Genomic DNA, 16,856 nt, shown 5'->3' with positions numbered 1-16,856 from the left:
TGGTGAACATCTTTTATGTATTCAACAAATATTTGAGTGTCTACTCTGTGCCAGGCATTCTTTTTTTTTTTTTTTTTTGAGATGGAGTCTCACTCTGTCGCCCAGGCTGGAGTGCAATGGTGGGATCTCAGCTCACTGCAACCTCCGCCTCCCGGGTTCAGGAATTTTCCTGCCTTAGCCTCCTGAGTAGCTGGGACTATACAGGTGCGCACTACCACACCCACCTAATTTTTGCCTTTTTAGTAGAGATGGGGTTTCACCATGTTGGTCAGGCTGGTCTTGAACTCCTGACGTTGTGATCCACCCACCTCGGCCTCCCAAAGTGCTAGATTACAGGCGTGAGCCACTGCACCCAGCCTGTGCCAGGCATTCTTTTTTTTTTTTTTTTTTTGAGATGGAGTTTCGCTCTTGTTGCCCAGTGCCCAGGCTGGAGAGTGCAATGGCGCGATCTCCCGCTCACCGCAACCTCTGCCTCCTGGGTTCAATCAATTCCCCTGCCCCAGCCTCCTGAGCAGCTGGGATTACAGGCCACCACACCCAGCTAATTTTGTATTTTTAGTAGAGACGGAGTTTCTCCATGTTGATCAGGGTGGTCTCAAACTCCCAATCTCAGGTGATCCGCCCACCTCAGCCTCCCAAAGTGCTGGGATTACAGGCATGAGCCACCGCGCCCGCCTGTGCCAGCCATTCTTACAGGCACTAGGGACACAGCAGTGAAAGAAACATGTAAAAATCTCTCTACTTATTATTATTCTTATTTCCCTTCTCAGATAAGTTAAGTAATGCAAGATCATACAATCTTCCTCATAGTTTCCTTTAGGAGTACCCAGAAGATGGACATGGAAATTGTTTCTTTTTTTTTTTTTTTTTTTTGGGACGGAGTCTTGCTCTGTCCCCCAGGCTGGAGTGCAGTGGCACGATCTCGGCTCACTGCAAGCTCCGCCTCCCGGGTTCACGCCATTCTCCTGCCTCAGCCTCCCGAGTAGCTGGGACTACAGGCGCCCGCCAACAAGTCCGGCTAATTTTTTTTTGTATTTTTAGTAGAGACGGGGTTTCACCGTGTTAGCCAGGATGGTCTCGATCTCCTGACCTCGTGATCCAGCCCACCTCGGCCTCCCAAAGTGCTAGGATTACAGGCTTGAGCGACCGCGCCCGGCTGGAAATTGTTTCTATGATACACTGACCTGCCACGTACAGTGCTATATTTTCTTTTTTTTTTTTTGAGACGGAGTCTCGCTGTGTCGCCCAGGCTGGAGTGCAATGGTGTGATCTTGGCTCACTGGAACTTCCACCTCCCGGGTTCAGGCAATTCTCCCGCCTCAGCCTCCACAGTAGCTGGTATTACAGACACACACCATTATGCTTGGCTAATTTTTGTGTTTTTGTAGAGACAGGGGTTCACCATGTTGGCCAGGCTGGTTTTGAACTCCTGACCTCAGGTGATCCGCCCGCCTCAGCCTCCCAAAATGCTGGGATTACAGGCGGGAGCCACCATGCCTGGCCTACAGCGCTGTATTTTCTTGCTCTGGTGTCTGCTGGTATTGCAGACCTCTACTCTGTTAACTGCTTCCACTTTGTTGAACGCAGGTGCTGCCCACACCATTGCCCACCTTCTCTATATCGCTACCTTCATGGGTTGATGTCCCTTTCCAGCCAACAGGGAATCAACTTTTGTGCCTCCTAATTTGTTCTTTCAGAGTTGTTGGCCCTTTGTGTCACATATTTTTCTTTTTGCCAGAGTCCTTTTTTTCCAGAGACCATGGGTGCTTGGAGAAATCAGGCTACTAGGATAATATGTTGGGAGATGGACAGAAATAGGCTCAAACCTCTGACCATGTGGTCTAACAGCCAGCCTTTTTGTTTGGTCTGGCTCATGCAACTAGATGCATGATGGTTTTTTCTCATTGATGCTATTGTCTTTCTGGGCAGTCCAGCATTTTCCGAGGACTTCTTGCCATCAAATCAGTACTAGTATGAACCTCAATGTCTTTCCCTCACTTTACCCTGTGGGCCCTATGCAAATCAAGGGTATCTGTTTCAGTTGAGTTTCTATTTCAGTTTAAAAGTTTCCTGGGGGCCGGGCGCGGTGGCTCACGCTTGTAATCCCAGCACTTTGGGAGGCCGAGGCGGTGGATCATAAGGTCAGGAGATCGAGACCACGGTGAAACCCCGTCTCTACTAAAAATACAAAAAATTAGCCTGGCATGGTGGCGGGCGCCTGTAGTCCCAGCTACTCGGAGAGGCTGAGGCAGGAGAATGGCGTGAACCCGGGAGGCAGAGCTTGCAGTGAGCCGAGATTGCGCCGCTGCACTCCAGCCTGGGCGACAGAGCGAGACGCCGTCTCAAAAAAAAAAAAAAAAGAAAGAAAGAAAGAATTCTTGGGTTTGTAAGCAGAAATGAAAGGGAATAGAATAAAAAAGTTGGGGGCCTTGAAAACAGGAAATGCTGACTGCTTCTAGCCCTAATAGTAAGAAATTAAGAAAAGTTTTATTTTTTCTCTTCCCCTTATCCCTTTTCTCTCTTCTTTTTTCTCTCTTTCCCTTTCTGAACAATTTAGCCCCAAAGCCATTAGCTAGAGCCAAGTTGACTAAGTGTCAACATGGTGTCACCTGAAGAGGAATGTCAGAGCCTGACTAGTGTGAAGAGGGTGTCCTGTGAAGGAAAGGCCCAACCATGGTGTCAGAACTTGACAAGAGGGAGAACATCCATGTAGACAATTGCCTCGCACAGAATGTTGGAGCTTGCGTGAAGTGAGGACATCCCCACGATGTGAACTCTGAGAGCCCACCAGTAGAGCTGACCCGTTGTGAAGGGGCCTTCACAATACTTACCCAGTGGGATTTCAAAATTGCTGTGGTCCAGTGACCCATGTGTCCTCGATTCTTCCTTATTCTGAATGAGGACGTTTTTTCCCAGTTTTCCTGTCTATGTTGCATTATCACGGGTGTGGGTGTATATGGGCAGATTGTCTTTTTAGTTCACAGGTCACCAGATAATAGAAAGCCATATCTGAGGGGGTCGGGCGTGGTGGCTCATGCTTGTAATCCCAGCACTTTGGGAGGCTGAGGCGGTCGGATCATGAGGTCAGGCGTTCGAGACCAAGCTGGTCAATATGGTGAAACCCCGTCTCTACTAAAAATACAAAAATTAGCCAGTTGTGATGGCAGGTGCCTGTGGTCCTATCTACTCGGGAGGCTGAGGCAGGGGAATCACTTGAACCCAGGAGGCAGAAGTTACAGTGAGCTGAGAGCACACCACTGCACTCCAGCCTGGGCAACAGAGCAAGACTGCCAAAAAAAAAAGAGAAAAAAGAAACAGAATATTTGGTAAGGAAAAGGGCAGACTGTTTCTCTCTTTTCCTTTCACTGGGTCACAAGTGACATTTAGTTGTGACATTGTGTTTGGATTCTGGCCAATGAGAGAGGGTTGAAGTCAGGTCATTTCTAGGCCTTCCTCATGCTTTTTCTTTCTTCCTTTTTTTCTCATGCTTTCCCTTGACCTCTTGAATGCAAAGAGAATCAGTTCAAGACTCTGAGGACATCCTACAACAGGGATTGGCAAATCATGGCCCATGCATCAAATTTAGCTCACAATCTGTTTGTTTGTTTGTTTGTTTTTGAGACAGAGTCTTGCTCTATCACCCAGGCTGGAGTGCAGTGGTGTGATCTTGGCTCACTGTAACCTCTGCCTCCCGGGTTCAAGCGATTCTCCTGCCTCAGCCTCTGGAGTAGCTGGGACTACAGGCGCCTGCCACCACGTCCGGCTAATATTCTTTTTGTAAATAAAGTTTTATTGGAACACAGTAATGCTCATTCAATTACATATTGTCTATGGCTGTGTTCGTGCTTCAATAGCAGAATTGAATAGTTGTGGCACAAAAGCCTAAAACATTTGCTATCTGTCCCTTTACAAAAAATGTTTGCAGATGCTTGCATGACAAGATAGTGCCAGCACAAGTTGGTAGGAGACCAACTTGATTCCTTACACCAGAATATTAAAGGATGCTTACTGGCCAGGCGCGGTGGCTCACATCTGTAATCCCAGCACTTTGAGAGGCCGAGGCGGGTGGATCACGAGGTCAGGAGTTCGAGACCCGCCTGGCCAACATGGTGAAACCCCGTCTCTACTAAAAATACAAAAAAATTAGCCGGGCTCGGTGGTAGGCGCCTGTACTCCCAGCTACTTGGGAGGCTGAGGCAGGAGAATGGTGTGAACCCGGGAGGGTTAAAAAATAAATAAATAAATAAAGGATGCTTACTGAACACCCAAGTCAGACTATGATGTGAATGACAAATAAAGCTTTACTTTGTGGAGACATTGAGATTTTTTAGTTATTTGTTAGTAGCTAGTTATCTTCTCACTAAAACACTACTCTCCTCAGTACCTAGACCAGTGTGCCTGGCTCATGGCAGGAGCTAAACAATTATTTGTTAAGCGAATAAATGAATAGTAGAAATAATACAGCTGGGCGCGGTGGCTCAGGCCTGTAATCCCAGCACTTTGGTAGGCTGAGGTGGGTGGATCATAAGGTCAGGAGTTCAAGATCAGCCTTGCCAACATGGTGAAATCCCATCTCTGCACAGGATTCTATTCTAGGGATGTAGCATGATTTATCTGATTCCCATTAATAGGCATAATTATCTGATTGCCATTAATAGGCACGTAATTGTATACAGTTTATTAGCTATCACCAATAATGCTAAAAAGAACATCCTTGAATATATATGTTTATAAATGTGTATTACTGAATAATAAATTCTTAGAAGATAAATTGTCCTGTGTAAAATTTGTATGTATGTATAAAATTTTGACAGATGTTTTCAAGTTGCCCTTTAATACAATTGTACTGTTTACTCTCCTGCCATTCTTGATTGAGAGTGCCCATTTTTCAAACCTTGACGATTGTATTAGTTTGCTTTCATGCTGCCGATAAAGACATACCCAAGACTGGGCAATTTACAAAGAAAGAGGTTTAATGACTTATAGTTCCACATGGCTAGGGAGGCCTCACAATCATGGTGGAGGGCAAGGAGGAGGAAGCCACATCTTATGTGGATGGCAGCAGGCAAAGAGAGCTTGTGCAGGGTAAGTCCCTCTTATAATACCATAAGATCTCACGAGACTTACTATCATGAGAACAGCCCAGGCAAGACTCACCCCCATAATTGAATCATCTCCCACCAGGTCCCACCCACAACACGTGGGAATTATGGGAGCTACAAGATGAAATTTGGATGGGGACACAGAGCCAAACCATATCAACGATACTGGGCATTATTTATTATTTTAATCTTTGCAAAACAGATATGTAAACATTGTATCTCATTTTAATTTGCAATTCTTAGAGATGCTATTATTAGAGATGCTGACCTTCTTTTCATGGGGATGAGCATTAGAATAAAAAATGTAAGAATCAGCTATCTTTTCACACTTGATTACACTTTTTTTGTTTAAGTGTTTTTTTTTTTTTTTTTTTTTTTTTTTCCCAAGACAGAGTCCTGCTTTGTCTCCCAGGCTAGAATGCAGTGGTGCGATCTTGGATCCCTGCAACCTCTACCTCCCAGACTCAAGCAATCCTGCAACCTTAGTCTCCCAAGCAGCTGGGACCACAGGCCTGCGCCACTATGCCCAGCTAATTTTTGCATTTTTTGTAGAGGAATCATATAATATATGACCTCTTGTGCCTAGCTTCTTTCACATGGCATAATGTTTTCAAGTCTCATCCAAGTTGCAGCAGTTCATTGTGTTTTATGACTGAGTAATAATCCTTTGTAAGGATATACCATAATTTGTTTATCCATTCATTTGTTGGTGGACATTTGAATTGTTTCCACCTTTTCACTATTATGAATAATGTTGCTATAAACATTTGTATACAAGTTTCCCTGCAAAGATATGTTTTTGTTACTTTTGGATATATAACTAGCCTGGAAATTTCTGTGTCATATGTTAATTCTATATTTAACTTCTTTGGGAGCTGCCAAACTGTTTTCCATAGGCACTGCCCCATTTTTGATTCCCATTAGCTATGTATGAGGGTTCCAATTTCTCCATATCCTCACCAATACATATTATTTTCTCTTTTTTTTTTAAGACAGAGTCTTGCTCTGTCATCCAGGCTAGAGTGCAGTGGCGCGATCTCGGCTCACTGCAAGCTCCACTTCCCGGGTTCACACCATTCTCCTGCCTCAGCCTCCTGAGTAGCTGGGACTGCAGGTGCCTGTCAGCACGCCCGGCTAATTTTTTTTGTATTTTTAGTAGAGACGGGGTTTCACTGTGGTCTGGATCTCCTGACCTCGTGATCCACCCGCCTCAGCCTCCCAAAGTGCTGGGATTACAGGCGTGAGCCACCGCGCCCGGCAACGCCCGGCTAATTTTTTGTATTTTTTAGTAGAGATGGGGTTTCACCATGTTAGCCAGGATGGTCTCGATCTCCTGACCTCATGATCCAACCTCCTTGGGCTCCCAAAGTGCTGGGATTACAGGCATGAGCCACCGTGCCCGGCTATTTTCTATTTTTTTAAATTATATCCACTTTAGTGCATGTGAAGTGGTATTACATTGTGGTTTTGATTTTCCCTCTTTATTTGTAATTAATTAATTGATTGATTTGTGAGGTGGGGTCTTGCTATGTTGCCCACATTGGTCTTGAACTCCTGGGCTTACAGGATCCTCCTGCCTCAGCCTCCTGAGTGGCTGGGATTACAGGTGCACACCACTGTGTGCAGTCATTGATTTGCTCTTTTTTTTTTTTTTTTTTTTCCTGAGATAGAGTCTTGCTCTGTCGCCCAGGCTGGAGTGCAGTGGCTCACTGCAACCTCCGACTCCTGGGTCTTGAACTCCTGGCCTCAGGAGAGGTGTAAGCCACCACGCCCTGCTTGATTTGTTCTTTTAGTTTATTAAAACAAATCTTTCTCTTACAAAACTTCACAAGTTGCACTTTTTTTGTATAAATGTAGGGTAAGTGGGAAATCATTGTGTACAAATAGGGTGCAGTAGGAACTCTTGTGATTTTATTTAGACTGTGTAGGCTGGGCATGGTGGCTCACGCCTATAATCTCAGCACTTTGGGAGGCTAAGGCAGGGGGATCACAAGGTCAGGAGTCTGAGGCCAGCCTGGCCAATATGGTGAATCTCTGTCTCTACTAAAAATACAAAAGTTAGTCCAGCTTGGTGGCAGGCACCTGTAGTCGCAGCTACTTGGGAGGCTGAGGCAGGAGAATCGCTTGAACCCTGGAGGCAGAGGTTACAGTGAGCCAAGATCACGCCACTGCACTCCAACTAGGCAACAGAGCGAGACTCCATTTAAAAACAAAAACAAAAACAAAAAAACCCTACATATTAGTCAGGATAGGCCAGAATATGAAACAATAATGGCTTCGTGTTTCTTGCTCAGACTGCATGTCTATTGTGTGTTGGCAAAAGTAGGGGGCTCTACTCATCACAGTCACTCAGACTCTCAGGCTAATGGTGCAGCCACTGTCCCCAAAGGTGCTGAACTTAGTACCAGAGGAAAACAGGGTATTGAATGGTTTTACACTGTCAATTACATGTTCTGTTATGTGTCCTCCTGTAAATGACATTCGTCACTTCCAGTCTTAATTCACTGGTCAATACTAGTCACAAGACCTCGCCCAAGGCCGGGCGCGGTGGCTCACGCTTGTAATCCCAGCACTTTGGGAGGCCGAGGCGGGCGGATCACGACGTCAGGAGATCGAGACCACAGTGAAACCCCGTCTCTACTAAAAATACAAAAAAATTAGCCGGGCGTGGTGGCGGGCACCTGTAGTCCCAGCTACTCGGAGAGGCTGAGGCAGGAGAATAGCGTGAACCCGGGAGGCGGACCTTGCAGTGAGCCGAGATTGCGCCACTGCACTCCAGCCTGGGCGACAGAACGAGACTCTGTCTCAAAAAAAAAAAAAAAAAAAAAAAGACCTCACCCAAGCAGCAGGAAGTGTAATTTTTTTTTTTTTTAAGATGGAGTCTTGCTCTGTCACCCAGGCTGGAGTGCAATGGTGCCATCTCGGCTCACTGCAACCTCTGCCTCCCGGGTTCAAGCGATTCTCCTGTCTTAGCCTCCCAAGTAGCTGGGATTACAGGTGCATGCCACCACGCCTGGCTAATTTTTGTATTTTTAGTAGAGACAGGCTTTCGCCATGTTGGCTAGCCTGGTCTCGAACTCCTAACCTCAGGTGATCTGTCTGCCTCGGCCTCCAAAGTGCTGGGATTACAGGCGTGAACCACTGCAGCTGTGGGGCAGTTGCTTTACTATGCCTAAATTATGGATCTCTTTCGATCTAGAGACCTATGAACTAAGGAGGCAAGATGTCTGTCCCACAAACTCAGTAAGCAACAGTGGAACAGGGACAGAGCATCTACAATTCAGTTCCCATTTGGAAGGAGAAGAATGAGAGGCATGCAGCGGTAATTGGTCAAAGAAACCTTAATCTTGCTGTGGGGAGTGTGGCCTTGTTTAGACCTTAATTCTGGTCCTTGGGAGGGGATCCTTTGTCCATCACTCTCAAGGCTTCTTATTGTTGCCCACTAGGAGGTTCTCTTTTTCTGTTATTTTCCTTGGTTTTATCTGAAGTGGACATTGTACATCATGACATTTTTGGGGTTTGTTCAGGTTTGACAGCCTACTTTGTGCTCATCAAACATTGGAGGCTTAAGGTATTTTTGACTCTGTATTTGTGACTCTTTCCATTCAGAATTCTTTTTTTTTTTTTTTTTTTTGAGACAGAGTCCCACTCTGTTGACCAAGCTGGAGTACAGTGGCACGATCTTGGCTCACTGCAACCTCTGCCTCCCGGGTTCAAGAGATTCTCCTGCCTCAGCCTCCCAAGTAGCTGGGACTACAGGTGTGTGCCACCACGCCTGGCTAATTTTTTGTATTTTTAGTAGAGATGGGTTTCACTGTGTTAGCCAGGATGGTCTCGATCTCCTGAGCTCGTAATCCGCCCGCCTCGGCCTCCCAAAGTGCTGGGATTCCAGGCGCCCGGCCTGGAATTATGGTTTCTTTTGAAGCAATGCAACTCTTTTAAGAAACTAGGTCTCTTGGGAAGTGCTGCTGCTTGCAGTGGGAGACTAGCCTATTTTGGGCCAATTTTCCTGTTGAGAGCAACCAGAAAAAGTAGACCAAAAAAAAAAAAAAAAAAAGAGAGAGAGAGAGAAACATACTTGTTTTAAGGCATCTGAGACTTACCAAGGCAATGAGGATTTAGGGGGAAAATCGCAGAGAGAAGAGAAGCTCAGAGAAGTGAATCCTACTTTGGTGCTACTTTTCCCCTTGTGGAATTTACTGACCCAAAGGTGATGGGTGAGATGAGAAACTGGGCAAAAAGCAGTGGGCAAGAGTAGCTAAGCAGGGCTGTTGGGTTGAGGAAACAAAAACTAGTGTTCAGCTGAAGAATAAACATTTTTTCCTCAGGTACACATGGATCACTTACCAAAACTGACCATATGCTAGGCCTTATAGTAAGTCTCGACAAATTTCAGATCATATAAAGTGTGTTCTTTGACCACAGTGAAATTAAGGTAGACATTAATAACAAAGAGATATTAGAAAATTTCTACATATTTTTAAATTTAGGGATAAACTTTCAAATAATCTGTGAGTCAAAAAGAAATTACAGCTGGATATGGTGGCACACGCCTATAATCTCAGCTACTCTGGAGACTGAGGCAGGAAGATCCTGTGAACCCAGCAGTTCAAAAACAGCTTGGGCAACATAGCAAGACCCCATCTTTAAAAAAATTCTTTAAAAAAGAAGAACATCAGGGAACATTAAAAATATACTTCAAATTAAATAATAATGAAAATATTAGGTATGGAGCGGTGGCTCATGCCTGTAATCCTAGCACTTTGGGAGGCTGAGGCAGGTGGATTCATTGAGCTCACAAGTGTGAGACCAGCCTGGGCAACGTGGTAAGGCCTCACTGCTAGAAAAAATACAAAAGATTAGCCGGGTGTGCTGGCACAAACCTGTAGTCCCAGCTACTTGGAAGGCTGAGGTGGGAGGATTACCTGAGCCCAGGAGGCAGAAGTTGCAGTGAGCCAAGATTGTGCCACTGCACTCCAGCCTGGGCCACAGAGCAAGACTCTGTCTTAAAAAAAAAAAAAAGTATATGCTTTTCTTTATACTTGATATATGTTTCAAGATAACAGTACAAACATTATTATTATCAAACCAGTTTAAGATTTATACTTCTTGTTCCTAGAATATATTTGATTAGGGTTGTACAATCGAATTACTGTTTTTGAAATAATTTCTCTGAGGGGTCTAACATAATCAACTAGAGGAATTATACTGAAATTTGAGCCCAGGAGATTTCATTCATACTTAGGGTCAAACCGTTTTTATTTCAGAAGGAAAAATAAGATATATGACTGTTGCTATGTTCCAGCTTTGTAGAGCAAGTTTTATGAGATATAGTGACTTAGGTCAAATACTTTGTTTAGGTATACTTCTATAAATGTTTTTCCTTGATTAGTTCATCTTTCATCTGAATGGGCCATTTTTCTTTTGATTTCCAGAAAAATTTACTCTGATGTTAGTAAATATTTTAATGAAGTTTATTCGCAAATTTGATAAAAATAAATACAACTTACAACTTTTGAAATCAGAAACAAAAAACTAGGCCAGGTCCAAAAATCACCAATCAAATGAACATCTAAGTTATATTTTGGCTCTAAAAATAAGTGGAAAAAAATCACAGTAGGAAGCTGAATCTTTTACTCTGTATCTTTTCTCCTTTAACCCAATTAAAAACAAATTTTTTGTCTGGCGGCGGTGGCTCACGCCTGTAATCCCAGCGCTTTGGGAGGCCGAGGCGGGCGGATCACGAGGTCAGGAGGTCAAGACCATCCTGGCTAACATGGTGAAACTCTGTCTCTACTAAAAATACAAAAAAATTAGCCAGGCATGGTGGCGGGCGCCTGTAGTCCCAGAAGAATGGCATGAACCTGGGAGGCGGAGATTGCAGTGAGCCGAGATTGCGCCACTGCACTCCAGCCTGGGCAACAGAGCGAGAATCTGTCTCAAAAAAAAAAAAAAAAAAAGAACTACTGCTGCTCTAGCTTATTTCAGCATACTCTACGACCTTCAATTTAGATGTTATTTATGTATTTATTTTGGAAGCTTTTCCCGACCAACTTGCTTGGATGTAGGCTCCCTTAATAATCCTCTTCACCTGTTACTAGCAGCTCTTTTCAAGGCCATTGTATTTTTTTTTAATATAATGGTTTTACTGACATAATTAGCATATACTGCTCATCTCTTTAAAATATATAGTTTTTAGTATATTCATATAGCTGTGCAACCATCACCAATCAATTTTAGAGCATTTTCATCACTTCCAAAAGGAACTCTGTACCCATCAGCAGTCACTCTCCCTTTTCTCCCTAAATTACCTCAGCCCTAGTAGTAGGCTGGAGCAGTAGCTCACTAACGTTGCTTTGAACATTAGTGTACATGTTTTTGTTATATGTTTTATTTTTATTTTTAGAAACAGAGTGTATTAGTCTGTTCTCACATTGCTGTAAAGAGCTGCCTTAGACTGGGTAATTCATGAAGAAAAGAGGTTTAATTGACTCATAGGTCTGCAGGCCTAACAGGAAGCATGACTGGAAGGCCTCAGGAAACTTACAATCATGGACCAAGGCAAAGGGGAAGCTATCACCTTCTTCACATGAGAGCAGGAGAAAAAGAGAGTGAAGGGGAAAGTACTACGCACTTTTAAGCAACCAGATCTCGTGAGAAGTCACTCACTATATTGAGAACAGCAAGGGGAAAATCTGTCCCCATTATTCATTCACCTCCCAAGTCCCTCCCCCAACATTGGAAATTACAACTGGACATGAGATTTGGGTGGGGACACAGAGCCAAACCATATCACAGGGTCTCACTGTGCTGCCCAGGCTAGAATGCAATCATAGCTCACTGTAATCTTGAACTCTTGGCCTCAAGGCATCCTCCTGCCTTGGTCTCCCAAAGTGCTGGGATTACGGGCATGTGCCACTGAGTCTGGAATGGATATATGTTTTCAATTCTCTTGGGTATATACCTAGGAGTGAAATTTCTGGGTCTTTTTTTTTTTTTTTTTGAGACGGAGTCTTGCTCTGCTGCCCAGGCTGGAGTGCAGTGGTGTGATCTCGACTCACTGCAACCTCCGTCTCCCGGGTTCAAGCCATTCTCCTGCCTCAGCCTCCCGAGTACCTGGGACTACAGGCGCCCACCACCACGCCCAGCTAATTTTTTGTATTTTTAGTAGAGACGGGGTTTCACTGTGTTAGCCAGGATGGTCTCAATCTCCTGACCTCGTGATCCGCCCGCCTCGGCCTCCCAAAGTGCTGGGATTACAGGCGTGAGCCACCGTGCCCGGCCAATTTCTGGGTCTTATGGTGACTTTATGTTTTACAATTTTGGGAACTGACAGACTGTTTTTCAAAACTTTTTTTTTTTTTGAGACAGGGTCTTGCTGTGTTGTCCAGGCTATAGTGCATTGGCTCACAGGCTTGATCATAGCATAGCACACTAAGGCTTCCACCTCCTGGCCTCAAGGGATCCTTCTGCCTCAGCCTCCCAAGTAGCTAGGACTATAGGCCAGTGCCACCATGCCTAGCCTAAAGCATTTTATATTCCTACTAGCAGGGTATAAGGGTTCTAATTTCTCCATAGCCTTGTCAACACTTGTTATTTTCTGTCTTTTTGAACATAGCCCTTCTAGTGGGTATAAAGTGGTATCTCCTTGTTTTTTTGTTTTTTTTTTTTTTTGAGACGGAGTCTCGCTCTGTCACCCAGTCTCAAGCTGGAGTGCAATGGCGTGATCTCAGCTCACTGCAGCCTCCTCCGCTTCCCAGGTTCAAGCGATTCTCCTGCCTCAGTCTCCCGAGTAACTGGGATTACAGGCCTGAGCCACCAAGCCTGGCTAGCTTTTGCATTTTTAGTAGAGATGGGGTTTCACCATGTTGGCCAGCCTGGTCTCCAACTCCTGATCTCAAGTGATCTGCCCGTCTTGGCCTCCCAAAGTGCTGGGATTACAGGTGTGAAGCACCGCACCTGATCGCTTTTTTTTTTTTTGAGACAAGGTCTCACTCTGTTGCCCAGGCTGGAGTGGAGTGGGATGATCTTGGCACACTGCAACATGTTGCCCAGGCTGGTCTTGAACTCCTGGGCTCAAGAGATCTGCCCACCTGGGCCTCCTAAAGTGCTGGGATTACAGGTGTGAGCCATGGTGCCCAGCCTCCTTGTGTTTTGTTTGTTTGTTTGTTTTTGAGACGGCGATCAAAAAAGCAAAACAACAAACAACAACAAAAAAACAAAACGAAGTCATTCTTTTGCATGTGGATGTCCAGTAGTGGTAGTACCAACTGTTGAAAAGACTGTTTTTTCACCATTGATTTGTCTTGGTGTTTTTGTTGATGTAAATGTGAGGGCTATTGATTTATTTCAGGATTCTCAATTCTATTTGTTTATATTCTTATTCTCCATGAGTATGCCCATAGGGCCATTGTGTATGCCAGTAGGGCCATTGTGTTTTACAGAAGAAATCTAAGAAGAATCATTCTTTTTTTTTTTCATTAAAAGTCATGTTTACTAATCTAGCACCATAATTCCAGTCTTAGAACCTCCCATGCAGTTGGAAAGGGAATATGGGAAGAGGTGAGTATGTTGGAAATGTAGGGTAGTTCTCAAATTGAGGCCAATTTTGCTTGCTCTAAAGCTAAAAATACAAGATCTAGCAAAGAAGAGCCCAGAGCCCGGAGACGAAAACAAAATCTTTTGGTTCAGATGGTAAAGGAGGCCCTCAAGAGCAGTAGAATCAGTGTATCCCGAAGGCAGTGCTGGAGGCATTCTCATGAAGTAGTGGGTTTCTTCTTGGCATCCAAGTCCTTTTTAATTTCTTCAAGTTTTTTAGCCACGTTTGGTATGTCATAGTTCTGAGCCAGATACATTCCAACCACGTCGCCCAATGTAAATCCAAGCAGGAATTGGAGCATGATGTCGGTGGGGAGGGCAAGCAGGGCGCAAAGGGCTGCTGCAGCTCTGCGGGCCGGTCCGAGCCTGCTTCCCCATGCGAGGGGGACGGAATCGCCCCCCCAACCTTTTTTTTTTGAGAGGGGAGTTTTGCTCTTGTCGCCCAGGCTGCAGTGCAATGGTGCGGATCTCGGCTCACTGCAACCTCCGCCTCCCAGGTTCAAGCGATTCTCCAGCCTCAGCCTCCCTAGTAGCTGGGATTATAGGCGCCAGCCACCACGCCTGGCTAATTTTTGTATTTTTAGTAGAGACGTGGTTTCACCGTGTTGGCCAGGCTGGTCTTGAACTCCTGATCTCAGGTGATCCGCCCGCCTTGGCCTCCCAAAGTGGTGGGATTACAGGCGTGAGCCACGGCGCCCTGCCAAGAAAAATCATTCTTTAACCTTAACTCAAAGCAACCAATTCAAGGGTTGGAATTACCCACTCCCCATTTAGAACTTCCAGCAGCGGTCTTTAGCATCAGCAGCCATCAAGATTGTGTTGGGTCGTTGCTTTCTTGTTTTAAATCACGGTCATGTGTTTGGCAAGGGTGCCGGTTAACCGAAAATGTTGGTTCTAGAGCTAGAAGTACCGGCATTCAAATAAACATATTTGGGGGTGGGGGATTGATGAGCAAGACTGGGAGGAGACAAAAGAAGTATCTCGGCTCAGTCGTCAGAGACGCGCAAGGTGTAAGGGAGAGAGCAATTTAGGCTGTGAGAGTCGCTCCAAACATTGAGACATGGAGCCAGGACCTTTGCTCCTGGGAGATGGCCCTAGTACTGATGCGCAGGACCTGGTCCTTGAAGGAGCTGACAAAACTGCCGTTCACCCGCGCGACCACCGGCAAAGCAGCTGCACAGCCTGCCCCTCCTCTTGGCTGCTCCCCCACCCATTTCCCGCCTTGTCTTTCCTCTCTTCTCTCTCCCTCCTCCCTGCGCGAAGCGGAAGTGACGCGAGGCATAGCGGAAGTTACTGCAGCCGCGGTGTTGTGCTGTGGGGAAGGGAGAAGGATTTGTAAACCCCGGAGCGAGGTTCTGCTTACCCGAGGCCGCTGCTGTGCGGAGACCCCCGGGTGAAGCCGCCGTCATCATGTCTGACCAGGTACCGGGCTGGGAGCCATCCAACGGCGGTGGCCAGGGCCTTCCCTGCAGGTCTGCCTGCCGCTTGGCTGGGGTCGGGGGATGTAGGCGCGGGGGAGGGGCGTGCGGAATGGGGGAGGGGGCGGCCGGTGGGGACTAGGCAGGCGAGGGAGAGGAGCCGACTAGGGCCGGAGGTGCCGGGGCCTGCTGCGGGGCTCCCGGAGCCGCCCTCCCTTCTCCCGGCTCGCTCATCACCCCCTGTACCCCAACGCCTCTGGTCGCGGCCTCCCTCATGTCGTCCCACTTCTTTCTCCCTGGTCGACCAGGTGCAGAGCCCCGCTGCCACCTCCCTGAGAGGGTCCCTGGAGAACCCGTCCGTGTCCCTCCAGAGGACTGATCGCAGAAGCAGGGCCCTAGGCCTCAGTTATGTAACGGGAGAGAATCCCTGACTGGGAGGCTCCGTGGCCCTGAGAAGCGGCTGGACTCTCCACTTTTTGCTGCTTCGTCGAGAGGGCGTGGGGCGGCAAGGGAGGGAGACGTCCAATGTTGTTGGGAATCCTGCCTCCGTTCGTACTGGAGCTAGGGCATGGATGCCGCTGCTCTCCTCTGAGTCTTTTTCCGTGTGGGGATGCAGAGCCGTCGCCTCTTTACTGTACTTTCCCGTTTCTTAGTCGGGATTGGTTCATCCTAGCTCTCCAGTGGTAAGAGCATTCATAATAACCAAGAAAGAAAATAGAACTAAACTGCTAGAGCAACAAAAAGCATCTCACCTGGGCATTAACCTGAAGAAGACTCATATTTTTGAGGAAAAGCATAGGAAAACTTTGTGTATGTAGAGTAGTTGCAGAATATTTGCAGAAAGTTGCCTGCTAAGGCAAAGTGCTCCAGCTCACTGTTAGTATCAATAATTTACTTGGGATTTGCACTTAATCAGTAGTGATCGATTTCCCCTTTTCTTCCTCATCCTGTTCTAATTAAACAGCTTTATGGCTAGTTTTTAATTCATAAAGTTTTTGTCTGGTCTTTTGTTTGCTCAGACGACTTTGACTTTTTTTTTTTTTTGAGACGGAGTCTCGCTGTGTCGCCAGGCTGGAGTGCAGTGGTGCGATCTCAACTCACTGCACCCTCCTGCCTCCTGGGTTCAAGCAGTTTTCGGGCCTCAGCCTCCCGAGTAGCTGGGATTACAGGCACTCACCACCACACCCAGCTAATTTTTATATTTTTAGTAGAGACGGGGTTTCACCATATTGGCCAGACTGGTCTCGATCGCCTGACCTCGTGATCCGCCCGCCTCAGCCTCCCAAAGTGCTGGGATTACAGGCGTGGTGAGCCACCGCTCCCGGCCGACTTTGACTTTTTACATTATTTTTGGACTTTTACTCGTTTAATGGTAGTTATTCAGAAAACTATTTTTCATTCAACTCCACGATGTACTTGAACTTTTAAATTTAACACACCTATTCCCTTGGCTTTTAACCCAGTTTTATACCATTTGGTGAGAGCAAGTGAGGTTTTTGCAGATTGGTACTATTGTACAAAATGTACACTTAACATTTTAAAGCTTAACCATAATCTAGATTAATTTTGGATGGATCTACTTACTAATAATCTAGATTAATTCCCAAGTGGGCATTATAAGTGTTTCCCTAGGTAGTTGTTTACTTGGTTACTAGGAAGAAAAGTATAGATGTAAATGCTTAGTTTCGTCAGCCTTTTTTTTTTTTTTTTTTTTTTTGAGACAGAGTCTTTCTCTGTC

The 16,856-nt window shown here is 45.8% G+C and overlaps 2 protein-coding genes across 3 annotated transcripts in view; one reads left to right on the top strand and one right to left on the bottom strand.

Annotated features, from left to right (window-relative positions):
- The first annotated feature begins 13,585 nt into the window (after window positions 1–13,585).
- The window catches only part of SUMO1 (small ubiquitin like modifier 1), a 35,110-nt gene continuing 31,839 nt past the window's right edge, over window positions 13,586–16,856 (top strand). Inside the window, exon 1 of one of the 2 annotated variants that reach the window (XM_055290240.2) lies at window positions 13,586–15,122. In XM_055290240.2, the coding sequence (XP_055146215.1) occupies window positions 15,111–15,122 (12 nt within the window). In that variant the 5' untranslated portion in view covers window positions 13,586–15,110. The remainder of the gene's footprint in view (window positions 15,123–16,856) is intronic. The other variant, XM_055290241.2, reaches the window with a different exon arrangement.
- On the bottom strand, window positions 13,739–14,090 carry LOC134737364 (short transmembrane mitochondrial protein 1-like). The gene has a single exon (XM_063644998.1). It carries the CDS (start codon window positions 14,000–14,002, stop codon window positions 13,859–13,861), a length of 144 nt encoding a protein of 47 aa, XP_063501068.1. The 5' UTR covers window positions 14,003–14,090; the 3' UTR covers window positions 13,739–13,858.

The sequence above is a fragment of the Symphalangus syndactylus genome, chromosome 8, assembly GCF_028878055.3.
Source record: "Symphalangus syndactylus isolate Jambi chromosome 8, NHGRI_mSymSyn1-v2.1_pri, whole genome shotgun sequence".
NCBI lineage: Eukaryota > Metazoa > Chordata > Mammalia > Primates > Hylobatidae > Symphalangus > Symphalangus syndactylus.
Note: the sequence above shows the minus strand (reverse complement) of the source record. Positions and strands in the feature narration are given on the sequence as shown.